General features: G+C 48.1%; 2 protein-coding genes across 2 annotated transcripts; both read left to right on the top strand.

The window, feature by feature from the left end:
- Window positions 1–487: 487 nt before the first annotated feature.
- Window positions 488–4,870, top strand: NRM (nurim). Its single transcript, XM_069073186.1, has 4 exons — window positions 488–680; window positions 1,488–1,684; window positions 3,132–3,308; window positions 3,732–4,870. The coding sequence occupies exons 1-4, from the start codon at window positions 551–553 to the stop codon at window positions 4,011–4,013; spliced, it is 786 nt and encodes a 261-aa protein (XP_068929287.1). The 5' UTR covers window positions 488–550; the 3' UTR covers window positions 4,014–4,870.
- A 553-nt stretch (window positions 4,871–5,423) lies between these two features.
- Window positions 5,424–16,388, top strand: PPP1R18 (protein phosphatase 1 regulatory subunit 18). Its single transcript, XM_069073185.1, has 4 exons — window positions 5,424–5,705; window positions 7,157–8,839; window positions 13,748–13,958; window positions 15,458–16,388. Exons 1-4 carry the CDS (start codon window positions 5,697–5,699, stop codon window positions 15,475–15,477), a joined length of 1,923 nt encoding a protein of 640 aa, XP_068929286.1. The 5' UTR covers window positions 5,424–5,696; the 3' UTR covers window positions 15,478–16,388.

Raw genomic sequence — 16,388 nt, 5'->3', positions numbered from 1 at the left:
AGGATGCCGCCCTCGCTGCTGCAGCTCTGATTGGATGCAGCTCAGAGCGCAGCGTGCATTTCAGGGGGGGGGACGGTGCATACAGAGGGTACCATAATGTAGCGTGTAGCGCAGGGAATCACCCCTTCAGTACAGTAGCAATCTCAATAGGGCTTATTTTAGAGGAATCTTACACAGTAAGGGGAGGGCTTATTTTCGGGATAGGTCTTATTATCGGGGAAACACGGTAAGGGCTTATGAAGGATCTTGTGGAATGTGGAAGGAACAAGAGAACTTTTTCATAAGATCTAGAGAACTATGGAGAGGCAGGGAATATAGGCACCTAACTAAAGTACTATTATTATGTACTAGTTTAAAAAAACGCTGCCAAAATCTAAGCTCTGGTTTCTCATTAAACCTTACCTAATTACTTCAGTCCACTGTGTTTATACCCGTAGTACTTAAAACTCGAATATTATTGGCCGAGGGCTTGTGGGCGTGACCAGAGGCGGGGCTAGTGTAGCGGGAATTCACGGGCTCCTCCCCTGTCCCCAGTCCCGCTCCCCCAGCCATGGCCCCTGCGCTGCTCTTGGTCCCTGCGGCCTTAGCCTCTTTCGTTCTGGCCTTTGGCACTGGAGTAGAATTTGTATGCTTCACATCTTTGCAACCACTGCTCGGGGGCACTCAGAAGTTAGAACCAGGTAAGAGGTTCTGGAGCTGGAGCCTCGGAGGAGGGTGCGACGGGTGGAGAAGGGGGTGGAGCTGACAGATGAGACCGAAGTGAGGGGAAAAGAAGGAAGTATAAAGAGGAGGGGAGTCAGGAAGGTAGGTGGCTAGAAAATTTTATAGGAGAAGAATCTGAGTTTAATTCTGGGGAGTTTGCGGAGGGGGAAGATGACTATTTGGATGGAAGCTTATATGGGGAAGAATACTTTGGAGTAAGGAAAAGTATTAAGTAATGTAGGCAAATACTGTAGGGAGCAGGGCGTAATAACTAAAATTTATAGCTTTTAAGTTACAAACTAAATTGATCTTGTGTGACCGAAGTCAGGTTAGACGGTTTGTCCCTGCATAGTCATAAAGCTAGTAAGCGCCAGAGATGTAATTTGAACTCATCCCTCCTGACTCCTAAGTTTGACTTTTTTCCACAGGTGAAGCAAAAGCAAATAGATTTGGGTTTGGGGTTTTCGAGCCTCTGGGCACTAACAACTTATTGATCTAAAAGACTTCTAAGAAACCCCTAAATCCTCTTCTTCCAAAATTTCTTTCTGAAAGGTTCAGCCAGCATCACTTGAAGCTACTTTTCTGGTCCTAAGGGAATTGCTGGAGATGGGAAATAAAGCCACTTCATGGAAAATTGAGAGTAAAAGGGGCATGGTCTAGACAGGTTCTCTGAGTGACATTAAGAATTAGGGAAGCCTGGTCAGCCTCCAAAGGGACATGGCCTGAGATTCAGAGGAGATATTTAGAATAATGGTGATCTTTCCCTATCCTTTTGACATCCTAAGATACTCGACAGGAATGGCTGACTGCCCTACAGGACCCTGGCATCTTGGCAGCTCTAGCGCAGGACCTGGGGCTGGTGCTGCTGTTCATGGGGCAGCACAGTCTTATGGCAGCAGAGCCTGTGAAGACATGGATGGCCCAGCACTTTGGGGTCCTGCAGAGGTCACTCTATGTGGCCTGCACTGCCCTGGCCCTGCAGGTATGGGGGCTAGACAGCTAGGTCCCCAAGAGAAGTAGGGTCTGGGGAAAGGAAAGCCTGGGGATGAGGGTGCCAGATGCCTGGGTTCCTGAATAAACTTAAGAATTAAGAGAGCATTCAAACCCCTGTACATTCTAATCACTAAACTTTCTAACCTCAGCTCCCACTACTTCCCTACTGTGGATAGACTAGACCCATTGTTTCCCAAACATACCCCCTTTTTCCCTCACTCCCCCTTCCCCTCTGCTTAGAATGCCTACCTCCTCTCTTTTCCAAAACCTACACATACTTTGAAGCCTGATCTTCATCCCCCATTTCCTCCAAGAAGTTTACCAATGGTCATAGTTTTAGTGTTGATCCACTCCCTCTTTTGAACTTCTTTGTCTAATATGAGATATTATCATAGATATTTGTCATAGATGACATATATGCCTGACAATTATATGTTGCTTTATTATTTATCTCTAGATACATATTTATTCTCCTAACCAGATTGTAAATTCTTCTGGGGCAGTGATCACCCATCTTATAAATTCACCAAACATTTATTTTCTCCTGTGCCAGTGATATTCCTAGATACAGCACTGGCCTGCTCAATAAATTTCAGTGGTTCCCTACTACCTCTAGCACCAAATATAAACTTCCCTGTTTGGCATTCAGAGCCCCTCTCAGTCTAGTTCTAGTCTACCTTTCCAACCCTTATTTTACATAGCTGTATTTCATATGCTCATGTCTGTCCAGCCTGGCCTTCTCTCTCTCTCTCACACACAGACACACACATACACCCATTCTACCTCCCATCTCTGGACTTTTGCAGAAACTTTCCCCTCCACCCACCTCCACCCTCTGTGATGGGAATTACATCCCCCGTGCTTCCTCCCACATGACTCCTAGAATCTCTTCTTTCCTTCAAAGCTCAACTCAGACACCATCTCCTACATGAGACCTTTCCTCTCCTGTATTTATTTTATATGTACTTATCACTCCTATAGAATGGGGGTCTCATTGGGGTAGGGACTTTCGTTTTTGCCTGTTTGTCCTCAGTGCCTGGCACATAGTAGGCACTTAATAAATACTGTTGATTGATTGTAAGGTCTGGGATCTAGAGAGGATTTTAGAGTAGCAGTGATATCTCACTGTCCTCTGCCCCCTACTTCTGAGGCTTAAAAAAAATAAACAAACTATAATCTAGTACTTGTTAACATGGTATCCTATATATAGTGGATGTCAAAAACATGTGTTTTTTAATAGGGGTTTGGAAACCAGTCTTGGAGCATCTTGCATGAATTATTACGAGTAAAAGCCATCAGGGTGCTAGAGATTTGTGTCTGTGCCTGTATCTGTTGTCTGTGTTTCAGCATTGTGGGGGATGTGGGAGGAGCATATTGAGGAGAATGAACTAAGGGGAGCTGAGTCTAGCCATCCTACCCATGTTTGTTCCTTTCAGGTGGTGATGCGTTATTGGGAGCCAGTGCCAGAGGGCCCAGTTCTCTGGGAAGCACAATCAGAGCCCTGGGTGACCTGGGTACCCCTTCTCTGCTTCGTGATGCACATCATAGCTTGGCTTCTCATTTTTAGTATCCTCTTGGTTTTTGACTATCCCGAGCTCATGGGCCTCAAACAGGTAATATTTCCAGTCCCTGGGCCTCTAGCCTTTGAATTTCATTCCTTACCTCTTCAATCACCTTCAATCTCCCCATGCCCTAACCAATCCTCACAGAGTTTTTGCTCCATCCTAACCTCAGTAGACCAGTTACCTTTCTTTTCCCTCCTTTAATGAAGCCATGATCCCAAACCCCTCTCCCAAAGTCCAGAAATGATGGTGGCTCCCATGGATTTGTAGGAGAGTCAAGAACAAAGAGTTAGGCTCAGAGGCGAGGATGGGAGGAGTATTGGGCTTTTATCCTTGGAGATATGGAAGAGGTAACCTTGGAAGATGAGAAGAGCCAGCTTTTTATAAGAATGGAGGAAGGGAGTGGAATTAGAGGCAAAGGGATATATGATTAATCAATTTTTGATCTAATGTCCTTCCCTCCCTCTCCCATAGGTATATTACCATGTCCTGGGGTTGGGGGAGCCATTGGCTCTGAAGTCCCCTAGGGCACTGAGACTCTTTGAGCACTTGAGACATCCTGTGTGTGTGGAGCTCCTGACAGTACTGTGGGCTGTGCCTCGACTGGGCCTTGACAGAATCCTCTTGGCTGCACTGCTTACCCTCTACCTGGGCCTGGCACATGGGCTAGACCAGCAAGACCTGCGCTATCTCCGTGCCCAGCTTCAAAGAAAGCTTCAGTTACTTGCTGGGCCCAATGATGTAGATGCTGAGTGAAATATAGCCCCTAGAATGACACTATTGTCCCTAGGCTCTAAAACCCTGACTACTACCCACTCCTCCCCATTTAAAGTTCTGTTCCCTGAAATCCAAGAGCTATCCTAAAGAATCTGTCTTCTGGATTCCAAATTCCACTCCTGGATTTGAGGTTTCTACAACTATTCCAACTTGAGAGGCCACCTCTTGAAACTTAAGGCTGCATGCTTCTGAGTCCTTAGATGCCTCTCCCACCCCTCAAACTCTATCTCTCCTGAATTCCCAGCTCTACCTCCTAGATTCCAAGTTTCTCTCCTTGTGGACTTCAGGGATATGGTACGCAGCTAGCTCCCTGACTTGGAGTCCACACTCAGATTCCAAATTTAATATCCTTTAATCTAGGATCCCACTCCCCTACCTAAAGACCCCTCAATCTAGAGAAATGGGGGGAGGAATGAGGATTTTGCACCTGTCCCCAATGATAGCCTCTTTCTATTTTCCTCCCCAAATCCTAGGAGAAGAGGTTGACCCTGATCAGTCCACTATCACTGATCCCCAAACCCATTCTCAGGGACCCCTCCTTTTCTTTATACCTTTACCCACCCCAGAGTTAGACTGGAACTGTAGTGTTTTCCAGCCTCCAGACTGAAGTACCTTTCCTTAGCTCCCTATCTCCCATCCTCTACCCCTTCCCTCAGCATCCTTAAGGTTCTTTTTAGAATTTCTCCCTCACCACTTAGGCTCTATGTCCTCAGAGCAGATGTTGGGAGGATGGGGCAGGAACCTCTTCACTTCCCACCTCAGTGCTTTCATGTTTCGAAGAGAACATGTAAGAAGTTGGCAAATAAATCCAGATACCATGTCTTTTCTTCCCCTTATGGCTACAAGTGTTTATGTCTGATTTGGAGAGTTAGTTCCCTATCCTTAGAGAATGGAAGAGAGAACTGAAATGGCAGAGGGAAGTAGAGTGGTAGGCCGAAGACCGACTGTCTCTCAGCAGCTACAAAGTAGGGGGTGGGGATGAAGGGTGGAAAGAAAGCAAATGCTTGCAGTAACTAGAGCTACTGTTCCCTCCAGTGGCCACTATGCTTCAGGCATTCCCTAAGGTCCTGCCCTCTACCTTTCTGAGGATGCCCCAGTCTCCCACCTTCAGGAAGGGGACATAGTTACTTCCTCAACTAGCAATCTGACCTGCCAACACTTGGATGATCTCAGGGTCGGGTGGACTTGGCTGAGTTGAAAGGTGGAAGTCCAATCCCCAACCAAATCAAAGCCAAGCATCCAATGAACCACTCTCCACCTATCCCACCGACGTAGATCTCAGATCCGCACACCCTCCCCCCCCCCCCCCCCCCAATCACTTTAAATCTCCTCTCCCAGCCCGGCAGTAAAGACCAACGACCCTATAATAATAAAGCCCAGGGAGCTGAGAAGGGAGGAGGGGCAGGAGATGGGCTGGGCTGGACGGCTCCCAGCAGCTGCAGCTTCCTCCCTGGGTCCCCCCAGGGGCCTGAGTCACGGGCCACCGCCCTGGACCGGGGCTTTGAGAGGGGGAAAGAGGAGGGCGGAAAGATTGGGGGTAGGGGGGTGAAGAGTCACCAGAGAAGTTGGGTGGAAAGGACACCTGGTCCCGCAAGGCAGAACGCCGAAGGAGAGTGAAGCAGCTGGAGGTTGAGGACCAGGATTCTTGGGTCCCAAAGAAGAATGAGAGCGGTGAGCTGGGGGCTGCGCGTCTGAGAGTGCTTACCAAAGAAGAACCAGCTAGGGGTCCTGGGGGAGGGAGGCCCCGCCCCTTGCAGCGAGTTCCGCCTCTCGCCCCCTTCTCTCTCCCCATTGTCCTCAGACAAAGCGGTCGCCGCCCCCAGCCCGGCCCCCCTTGGTTTGGGTCTGTCTTTCCTCTTCCCTCCTTTCCTTCTTCCTCCCTCCCATTTCCAACTCTCCCTCCTTCCCTCTCTTCCTCTTCCTTCTTTCCCTCTCCAGACGCTTTCTCGACCTCGCACCCCCTCCCTCCCCACGAGGGACCCTGCCGTACGTGAGTTGGGAGGGAGGGGGGTTCAGACTTAGAGGAAAGGTGTCCCCAGCTTCATCACCTCCGGTCACCACCCTTTCTCCCCCCACTCTTTCTTCAGACTGGGCGATTTTCTTTGTGAAGGGGTTGGCTGTAGGAGTAGAGTGCGAGTGACTAGGGACCACAACATCTTGGTTCCAGCGTTAGAGTGACAGGGGGTCCGTGGGTGAGGAGGACGCCTAGGTCCTAACTGAGGTGAAGGGGGCTGGAGACCGGAGCTGGACATCTGGGTCCCAAGACTGGCATGAGGGTTATAGGCGAGGGGGAGGAGTGGACATCTGGATTCTGAGAAGGGGTTGGGTGCCCGGGACTCCTGGTTTCCGAAAGTCCCCGGGTCCTGTCTTTTCCCAGACCCGCCCCAAGAGGCGGGGTGTGCGGGCCGGGTGGTGGGGGTGGCCCTGGACAGGAGAGGCGTGGCTGGTGAGAGGTTGGAGGGGAAGCAAGAGTCCGCTAGGGGCCACGCTGTGACTGGCAGGTCGGCTGCACAGTTCCCTCCTCCCCTCTCTCCTTATCCCCTTCTTACCCTTTCTCCTACCCCTTTAGTACACCCTTACCTCTCCCTTTTTCCGTGTCCATCCCCCTCCCCCCAACACCATGGCTTTGCTTTTTCACCCCACACGCCAGGAGTTCCCCTAACCTCCATATCTCCCCCTTTAGCCACCCTACTTGGTTCCTTCCCCTGGTTCTTCTCCAAACTCTCTTCTCTTCTTTTTTCTCTTTTCTCGTTTAAAATATTCTGTCATCAGACATCCACCAGACCCCAATATTCTATCTTGGTTGTTTCTCCCAGCATTCTGTCCTAACACTATATCTCTTAGTCTCTTCCCTCCCCCTACATTTCTTATGTTAAATTCCTCAGTGTTTCCTCTAATTTCTCCCTTTTTTTCCATTCTTTCCTAGCAGTTCTCTCCCCTTTCCTAGTCTTCCCATCTTTCCCTCCTCTCAGGGGGTTCTGTCTTCCTTTATTCTTCCTTGTAGTCCCACACAGACTCTACCACATTTCCTCTTCCTTTCTGCCCCATCGGTATTCTATTCTCCAGTTCTACTTTCTTTTCCTTGACAACAGTCCCTCACTGCTCCATCTCCTCCCCTCCAGTTCTCTTGCCCTACTGGGACCATGGCTACTGTCCCAGATTGGAAACTACAACTGCTAGCCAGGCGAAGACAAGAGGAGGCTGCCGTTCGAGGCCGGGAGCAGGCTGAGAAGGATCGACTGGCCCAAATGCCAGCCTGGAAACGGGGGTTATTGGAGAGACGCCGTGCCAAGCTAGGAGTGCCAGTGGGGGAACCAGGTCCTGGGAATGAGGCTACAGATGCAACACCTCCTGAAGCCGATGAGCCTGTTGTCCTTCTGGAGGCCATCGGACCTGTCCACCAGAATCGCTTCATTCGTCAAGAGCGCCAAGAGCTGAAGCAGCAGCAGCAGCAGCATCAGGGTACCGAAGAGCAGCTCACTGACCGGAGGCCACCTGAGGGTCGAGGACATATTTCTGGGAGAGTGGAATCCCGAGAGCAGAGACCCAGCGCAGCAGAGGCTCAGGAACAGAGTCTGGTGGGAAGAGAGTCTAGAGAGCAGAGGCTGAGCCTGGGGGAATTTGTAGATAGGAAGCTGGGGGTAGCAGAAGTTCGACAGCCTAGCCTTAGGCCTGCAGAGGCTTTGGAATGGAGATTAAGCCCAAGGGAGACTGAGGAGAGGAACTCAGGACTATCAGAGTCATGGAAATGGAAGAAAAGTCCTGGGGAACCTCGAGAACGAAATGTAAATCCAGTAGAACCTCAAGAACAGACTTCTGTAGGATCTGAAATGGGAGCACATAGACTGAGCTCAGGAGACTGCAGAGAGCATGGAGAACAGAGGTTGGGGATAACAGAGATACATAAATGGAGGATTAATTCCAGAGAAGTCTTTGAACAGACTCCAGAGCTATTATTGGAGGCTCCAGAATTGAGGTTAAACCCAGAAGAAAGCAAAGGGAGATCAGGGGAATTGGGGATGGAACAGAGACTAATGCAGAGGAAATCCAGGGAGAGCTCAGGACTTTTAGAGACACAAAGATGTAGGTTAAGTCCTGGTGAGTTTCGAGAACGAAGCCCAGGGGCAATGGAGGCAGCAGAAGTGAAGTTGAATCCAGGAGAGGATGTAGAGAAGAGTTCTAGACAGATGGAAGTACGGAAATGGAGACTGAACTCTGGGAAGACTCGAGAATGGAGCCCTGGGAGAGCAGAGATTCAAGAGCAGAAGACAGCACATTCAGATGCTGGAGATCAGAAGCTGCTGTTGGCTGAGTTAAAGGCTGAAGAAGGGAGGACAGGGGCTGCTGCAGAGGAAACTGGGGATGGAGGCAGGATGGTGAGCTCCCTTAGAAGCCACTGCTCTGTAACCTCTCCCCCACCACCTGAGGAAGTTGGGACTAGAGGCCTAGGGCCTCAGGAAGAGGAAGCAGCAGAATCTCAGCCCCCACCACCACCACCCTCAGTATCTCCCCTACCCCCTGCCCCACCAACTCCTCAGTCCCCAGGGGACCCACTGATGAGTCGCCTGTTCTATGGGGTGAAATCTGGGCCTGGGGTAGGGGCCCCCCGCCGAAGTGGACACACCTTCACAGTTAACCCCAGGCGATCTGGGCCCCCTTCGGCCCCTGCCCCACCTGAACCCCAAGTCCCTGGCCCCGGGAAGAAGCGGTACCCCACTGCTGAGGAGATACTAGTGCTTGGGGGCTACCTCCGTCTCAGCCGAAGCTGTCTCGCCAAGGGGTCCCCTGAGAGACACCATAAACAGGTAGGGAAGTCTAGCCTGGCCCCTTTGAGCTTCTGTTCACCAACTCTCTCTGGGCCCCTTACTTTGTGTCTTTTTCTCTTTGTCCTCTCCTTACATTTCATTCTCACCCCACTTCCTCCTTTGTCCCCCTTTTCCAGTCATCTTTCTCTAGGGAAAATGTTCTCGCTTGGTCTCTCTATTAGTCTGTCTGTGTCTCTGGGTGTGTCTTTTTTTCTCTCCCTTCCCTTAGGCACTGAATTCTTCCTGGCCTCTTTTCCTCTGTTTGGTAGAGTATGTATGGGCATCTGCTCATTTCTCCCCATTCCTGGGAAAAGAGAGGAACTACTGACCCCACCACACAGGAAAAGGTGGGCTAAATTAAACCTTTAATCCAGATGGGAAACAGTAAGAGAAAATTACATTGTAGAGAAAGAATATAATAGAAAGAAGTTTTGGGGGATAATTTTCCCAGGAATGGGAAATTAGTAGCCTAGAAAAGAAAGGAGACTGATTGAGGTTTTTTTTACTACTAGAGAGAAAAGTAGAAAAGGAAAAGGGATTGTTTGGGTTGGGGATAGAGGTTAGTGTTATAGAGAGGAGCAGAAAGAGAACAATAAAAGCAGAGGAAACAGAATGTTTCAGAGAAGGCCCTTGAACCCTAAATCTGCCCCCGGGTGAGATGGAGACACAGTGGCTGCTTGAAGCTGATGACCCTAGGGTTGTACATGCCAGCTGTGCCCCAGCCACAGACAGTAGTTCTCTTTTTCTTGAGGACAAGAAGAGCCTTCTCCAAAATACTCCCCTTACTCTGCCCTCCCTCCTTTCCTGGGGTTTCCCTTTCTCCCCAGATCTGGCTCAGTAGCTGGTTTTCCTCTCTGTGGCTTTCCACTGTGGCCTCTCCCTCCCTCTAGGGTGGAAAATATCCGAAGTAAGCCAGAGTGAAGCTGAGAAGGCAGGGGTTGGGGAGTGCTATAGTCATCACCAGGGAGTTTTAGGAACCCTGCCCTCCCTTTCCCACCTTTCACTGAAGGGCATGCTGTGGGGTGGAGGGTAAAAATAGTTTGACTCCAATAGAAGGGACTTAAGTAAACACTTCCACAGAGTGGAAAAAACTAGGTCGGAATTGGGGGAGTAGGGTCAGCTGAAGCATCTTTTCTTCTTGGTAAGGGTTATCCTTCCATTCTACCTCTTCTTTCCTCCCCCCCACCCCACAATATGAAAGGTCACTTCCTCAACCCAGACCAACCAATTTCAGTTCTAAGAGACAGTCACAGAATCATAGAATGTTAAAGCTGAAAGGTACTTTCATAGTTGATAACAACTGAATATCTCTAGGATAAGAAATGTTCTAGAATCAGCAATTTCCACCAGTTGTTTGTTTTTTTTTAATTTGTCACAGTTTTGGAAGTCCTTCCTACCATCATGATCTCTCCTGCTATAAACCCTTGTTTTTTTTGTTATAATAATCTCACATTTATATATTGCTCTTAGATTTACAAATTCCTTTCTCCATAACACTATGAGGTAGTAAAGCATTATTCCCATTTAGCAGATTTAAAGATTTAAATCTGACATTTTAAAAGGTTAAATGACTTACCCAAGAATACATAGTTACTAAGTGGGAAAACAATCTCTCAGTGGCAATGAGAAATGTCCCTTTGGAAACAGGAAGATCATCCAATTGGGTTCAATCTCAGGACCACTTTCCCCATAGATCATCTTTCTGTATAGTTGGACCCACCTGCAACACCACTGCTCCCTTAGGAAGTCCAGTCTCAGCTTTTCTGACTATGGAGGTCATATCACTGGGTACTGAACCAAGAGATAGTTTGGGGAATGAACTCTTTGGGGTCTTGGAAGGGGAGGAAGTGCTCTGCTAAGTGGAAGAAATAACTTCATATAAAGTTTTCAGGGTGAAATTAATGAAGAAATCTCACCTACCAAGACTTTGAGGCTGGGAATAAGAGGATGGTGGGAATTTGAGTCTAGGCAAGGAATGCTAACAGTGGTGAAGAAAGACCTCTCAATTCTGGGCATATTAGAGACTAAGGAAAACCTCAGGGAGAATGATCTGAGGCTCATCTTCTGACTGGGATGTTTCTTTACAGAAGTCCTTTATCCTATCGCAGCTAATGTTGTTACAGCGGGGAGATGGTGTTGAGGAAAGCGAACCTTTTTTATAGAACTATACAGTCCAAAGAGCTTTTTCCTCATAGCAGTCACAGGGAGGTGGATGGTCCAAATCTAAGTTTAGAGATAAGTAAACTGAGCTTCAGAGAACCTCTGCCATTAAGTGATTTGCCTAAGGTCAGAGAGTAAATGGCCCAAAACGGGAACCCAGGTTTTATAAGTCCAAACCTAGTGCTCTTTCTACTAGATTTCCGCAGCTGATTGGAACACCAGAGGGGGATCCTGAGGGGAACTAACAAGTGGATGGGAGGGGCAAAAAATGGATGGAGGTAGTGGGGTGGACCCATGCCTAGCTGAGTCCTTGTGTTGGGGAGCAGTGAATATATCATCCAAACAGGAAGGCTAGGGCGGGAACCGGAAGTCTAGTGGGGCCAAGTGTGGTGGGGGTGTATGGATGTGGGGGGCTGGGCTGCATGCCCAGGCCCTGCTCTGCTGCTACTCAGGATGTGGTGAGAGAAGAAGGAAGCAGGGTCTAGGAGGAGTGGGGGGAGGGAGAAAGAAGCTTTCTTACAGAGGGTGGGACTCCGACATCTAGATCCTTAGCCCCCTTGTCCTCTGGATCCCTTCCTTTTTACCTCCCCCTCCTTCCCCCAGAAGATTTTGCTGTCTTGAGGGACTGAATAATCCTATCTCATCTCCCACCCATTGTGAACAAAGGGAGGATGGACTCCCAACCTCCCAAGTCTTCCCCACCCCATTGCTTTCCCTAAACAACTCCCACAGACCTCCAGTTGATTCTAACAAATTCATCCTCCCCATTATCCAGATATAAATCTCAGCCTCAATAATCCAGTCCACTCCTAGGGATTGGAAACCCCATCCCCTCTTCCCAGAGCACCCTTGGCTCAGTGAAGAGGCCCCGCCTATACCCTCACCAGGCCCCCTTGTGACCTTATATAGCTGGTGGGAGAGGAGAGAGTGAGTCACTCCCAGAGCCACTGTGCATTCCTGAGCAGCCCAGTCAGAGAGGATGGGGGCTGGGGGGAGAACTAACTCAAGAAGGGAGAAGTTGTGAATTTTGGATAAATAAAAGGATGTTTCACTTCACAAAGACCATAACAAATTTACATACAGAGTGCCTAACACTAGAGATGATATAGTCAGAAAACATAAATGGATTTAAAAATAGAGTTTGGACAACCTTTTGATGGATAGATCCATATTTGTCTATCAAAGGAAGCTGGAATATACTTATGGTTTGCCTTGGGGTGGGGAGGATGATTGTGGCCCTCAGGCCTCTGTTGACAACCAAACATTTAGCCTTTAGACAGAGTCTCATCCCCTGTTTGCCTCTAAGACCCTTATTGTTCATAGATTTATACTTGAAAAGGGCTTTAGCAATCATCTGGTCTGATTCCTCTCTTTTGCATATGAGGAAGCTGAAGTTGGGGGAAGGAAATGACTTGTCCAAGATCACAAAAGTAGTAAGAAGCAGAGTCAGGATTTTAACCCAGGTCCTCTGACTCCTAATGTAGTGCTCTTCCAAATTCCCCCGCATCCTCAGCCCCTAATATGTAGTCCCCAACAATATTCCTCTTTCTAGGTCCCACTCTTCTCAAGAACACCTAAGATATCTAAGTTGCCAGGCCTCACTATTTTCCCAAATTGATTCCTTGGGGAGACTAGAGATGGTTCTTGGAGTTTTTCCCTGTTTTGCCCCCTTAATCTCTATGGCCTTCAGTATTAATCCCTCCTTCTCCTGAGCTTCTTATGGGGGGAGAGGGGAGGCGGGGTAGAGTTGGGAAGATCAGCTTTTAATAACTGGGATTTAGTCTGCACATGTGCTGGTTTGTTTAGTGAGGTTTTCTATCTTTGGGTCTGTCCTGCCCATTCTGCTTGTCCAAACCTCCTCCCTCACCCCACACTGGTAGGCTTCCTAGTCTGGTGTTCTCTGACCCCTGTGTTAGTCATGGGTCCTCTTGGAGTGACCTAAGGTTATTGGCTTGTTTTTTAATCTTTGCCCCTTTATGTTTAGGGAAGGTCTTTCCCTCCCTCCTATCCTCTTCTCAAAACTCAGGATATCTTACCTCTCCTCAACCTGTCATTGAGCCTGTCCTCTTCACCTAGGAAAGCAGAGTCAAATACCTGGCTTCCTTAGGTCCCTTAGCTTGTTGGGAGAACCCTTACAGGCTAGTGGAACAAGTAACTTTGGTCATAGGTTCTTACACCTAGTGCTGGAGATTTGTAGATAAGGAAAGTGAGGTCTAAAGAACTTAAGCAGGGGCGGCCAGGTGGCTCAGGAGTAAGAGCACTGGCCCCAGTGTAGGGATGACCTGGGGATCCTATCCGGGCTCGGATACTCAGCACCACACCCAGAAATAACTGGCCTTGTAACCTTGAGCAAGTTACTTAACCCTGATTGCTTTAAAAAATAAAAAAAAAGAACTTAAGCAACTTGCCAAAGGTTATAACAGATTGTAAATGGAAGAACCAGGATACCTAGACTCCAAATCCAGAATTTGTAATACAATACCACAGTGGCTCCCGATGTGTTTGGAAAGGGCCTGGACACCAAAAGAAGGGGAAATATGGGATTGGAAGACCACAAACCAAGTTTCTTCCTGGGAAAAGGCAAATGGTTGTGTTAGGGGGTAGAAGTGAAGAGAGAGAAATTTGATCCAGGCCCAGCCCATTAAATCCATCATCTGTCCAATGCCATCCTCTCTCATCTCCCCCTGTTTACTTATGTTGGGTCTCCTGGCTTTACTTTCTTCTCTCCCTTTCCTTCTGCCTTCTTAGCTCAAAATTTCTTTTAATGAGTCAGCCCTGGAGACCACCTATCAGTACCCTTCTGAAAGCTCTGTGCTGGAGGAGTTGGGCCCTGAGCCTGAGGCCCCCAGTGCTCCTGGTCCCTCCCCATCCCTGGCAGATGAAGAGGAGGATGAGGAGGAATTGCTGCTACTACAAAGGGAACTTCAGGGAGGACTGCAGAGCAAGGCCCTACTAGTGGGTAAGTTGCCCCTACCTGGTGACAATTTTCAGGCTTGTCTAGGCTGCCATCTGGTGTCTGTTGTGAGAAAGGCCACTCAGAATCTAATGGGATTTTTGGTAGGGGAGGTTGGGAGGAAGTGTGATTTCTGGAGCCCTGGGACAAACCTAACAATTTTATTTTTGAAGGGCAATTGGGATTAAGTGACTTGCCCAAGGTCACATGGCTAATTTTTTTGTGTTAAGTGTCTGAGGCTGGATTTGAACTCAGGTTCTCCTGACTCCAGGGCTCTATTCACTGAGCTACCTGGCCGCCCCTAAACCTAGCATTTTTAGAGCTAGGTTGGGACCTAGAAGTAGAATGTAATGGAGTGGTGAGAGCTACCTGAGGACAGGGACTATTTTAGCAATTGCCTAGGGTTCTTAAGCTGGGATCTATAAACAGATTTCAGGCCTTGAACCTGGATGGGAGAAAAAAAATCACATCTTTATTTTTACTGCCCTCTTAATGGCATTTAATGTCCAATGAGACCAGAACTGGCCCTTAACCTGGTGGGTGACTGGAGCAGAAACTGACAGAGCAGGCTAGAGACAGGAGAGTCAGGACACAAACAGTCTAATTAATTTCAAAGTAAGGAAAATAATACCTGCAGGCAGAAGCCCCTCTTCCTAAGAAGGAGGGCTTAACATGCTGGACTAAAAGCAGGTCTTATACCCATCCTGGGCCAGACCATGATATAATCATTTTTAGCTCTTAGGTTATTGTTCCCATAGGCCCTGGGGGAACAGTATTGTCTCAAGTTTGGGGGACTGTGCCTGCCCTTCAGGGCACAGAATCAGAATTCTATAACCAGTACATGTCAAGGAAAAGGGATTGTGAATACATGATTGATGATCCTGGGAAATAGGGGCAGCTAAATCCGTCAGTGAACAGCTGGTGCTGTTCCACAATACATTTTACCAGAGGGTGAGATCATTCCAGGGGGCAAAGGATTATTGTTATGCCAAGCTCTGGGCAGACCTGCTTGCTGGGTCTTAGCTCTGAAAAACAGGTATCTCCAAAATATTTTGACATTAGCATTTTCTTCGGGTATGAATGTTGTTAACATCATGAGAAGGGATCTGACAAAAAGGTCCATCAGTCTATAGTAAGTCAATCAAGAAACATTATTAAAGCATCTGCTATGATGGTATAAAAAATGCTAAGAACCCTTGTCTAGTACAGTGATTGTCTAGGACCTACATAGTAGGTACCTTGATAAATGTTTGTTGATTGATAGAGACATAGAATGTCAGAACTGAAAGATAATTCAGAGGTCATTTTAATGCAAGTCTTTTCTTTTGTGATTTATCCATAGTCACACAGCTAGTTAGTGGCAAAGTCAAGATTAGAACTTGGCTCTCTTGCTTCCAGTTCAGTGCCCCACCCCCCCACCCCAAAATGACTAAGAGGTTGGTGGGAGAGGGGATGGGGCTGGACACAAAAATCATTCTGTTTTTGCTTATTCTTGCACCACACAGATGAGTCCTGTCGCCGGTGACTTTTCCAACTGGGGAGGCAGAACTCCTTCCCACTCCTGAGCGTTGAAGATCAATCTTCCATCCTTCCTAGAAGCTGCTGTGCTGATAAAATGAGCTGTCAGGAAGGAGAAATCCCATGCACTTCCTTCTCCACCTCACCTTCCTTGTGCTGTGTCGGGGGGAGAGCCCATCTCTGCCCTCTAACTCATGGTCTTAGGTTCAGACAGTTGTTCAATGTGTCCTAGACATTTTCAGTGAAAGGAGAGAGGCTCTGGCTCAGTTCCTCCTGGGAATCAAAGAACCCAAACCCCCTAGGGAAGCGGGCAAAGCCTACTGAGTCATGAGAGGGTATAATTTTCCTTCCTTCTGAATAGCACTCTGTTCATTGCTAATCCCACTGTGCCAACACCCCACTCTACCCCAAGGTTGGTAAGTGCAGGCCACCCTGCCTTGTGAAGTCCTGTCCTCATTCCCTCTGTTTGTTTACAGGTGCATCCATCCCCTCTGGGGGTTAAGATGTGCATTTTTTTCTGCCTGGGTCTCCACCAACTTATGTTTACAGCTTCTACTTTCCCAAGCCTCACTCAGCCAAAGTCCCAGGTTTACAAACCACACCTGCCATGGTTATATTACCACAATTCAGCCAGTGGGCGGTCCTCTTACTTGTCTTCTACTGTTTGGAGCTTGGCTTTCTTCTTGAATGTCTAGCCTCCCTAACCCTGCCTTGTTCAGTATTATTTTGGTCTTCCAAAAGGAGGGTGACCTCAATCTTTTCCTCTCTTAGTTAATTCTTATGTTTCTTCCGTTGACCCAAAATTAAACTGAAGAGGACACAGGAGGGTCCTAATGAGGTCCTACCTTACATTTCCTTGTCTATGGTCTTTTTTTCCCCTTGTTTAATTTTCCATAATAAAACGGAGGCCTCTCTGGC

The sequence above is a fragment of the Petaurus breviceps genome, unplaced genomic scaffold, assembly GCF_028583685.1.
Source record: "Petaurus breviceps papuanus isolate PSGF00001 unplaced genomic scaffold, PetGlider_PUasm1.0 90865, whole genome shotgun sequence".
In the NCBI taxonomy this organism is placed as follows: Eukaryota; Metazoa; Chordata; class Mammalia; order Diprotodontia; family Petauridae; genus Petaurus; species Petaurus breviceps.
The sequence above is the reverse complement of the archived record's forward strand: the minus strand, read 5'-3'. Positions and strand labels throughout refer to the sequence as shown.

Bases quoted from the DNA above. Each gene is read 5' to 3' on its own strand.
- NRM (XM_069073186.1), top strand. From the start codon at position 551: ATGGCCCCTGCGCTGCTCTTGGTCCCTGCGGCCTTAGCCTCTTTCGTT. The intron at 681-1,487 runs GTAAGAGGTTCT...TGACATCCTAAG, and splicing joins CACTCAGAAGTTAGAACCAG to ATACTCGACAGGAATGGCTG. The intron at 3,309-3,731 runs GTAATATTTCCA...CCTCTCCCATAG, and splicing joins AGCTCATGGGCCTCAAACAG to GTATATTACCATGTCCTGGG.
- PPP1R18 (XM_069073185.1), top strand. The intron at 8,840-13,747 runs GTAGGGAAGTCT...CTGCCTTCTTAG, and splicing joins CTGAGAGACACCATAAACAG to CTCAAAATTTCTTTTAATGA. The intron at 13,959-15,457 runs GTAAGTTGCCCC...TGCACCACACAG, and splicing joins GAGCAAGGCCCTACTAGTGG to ATGAGTCCTGTCGCCGGTGA.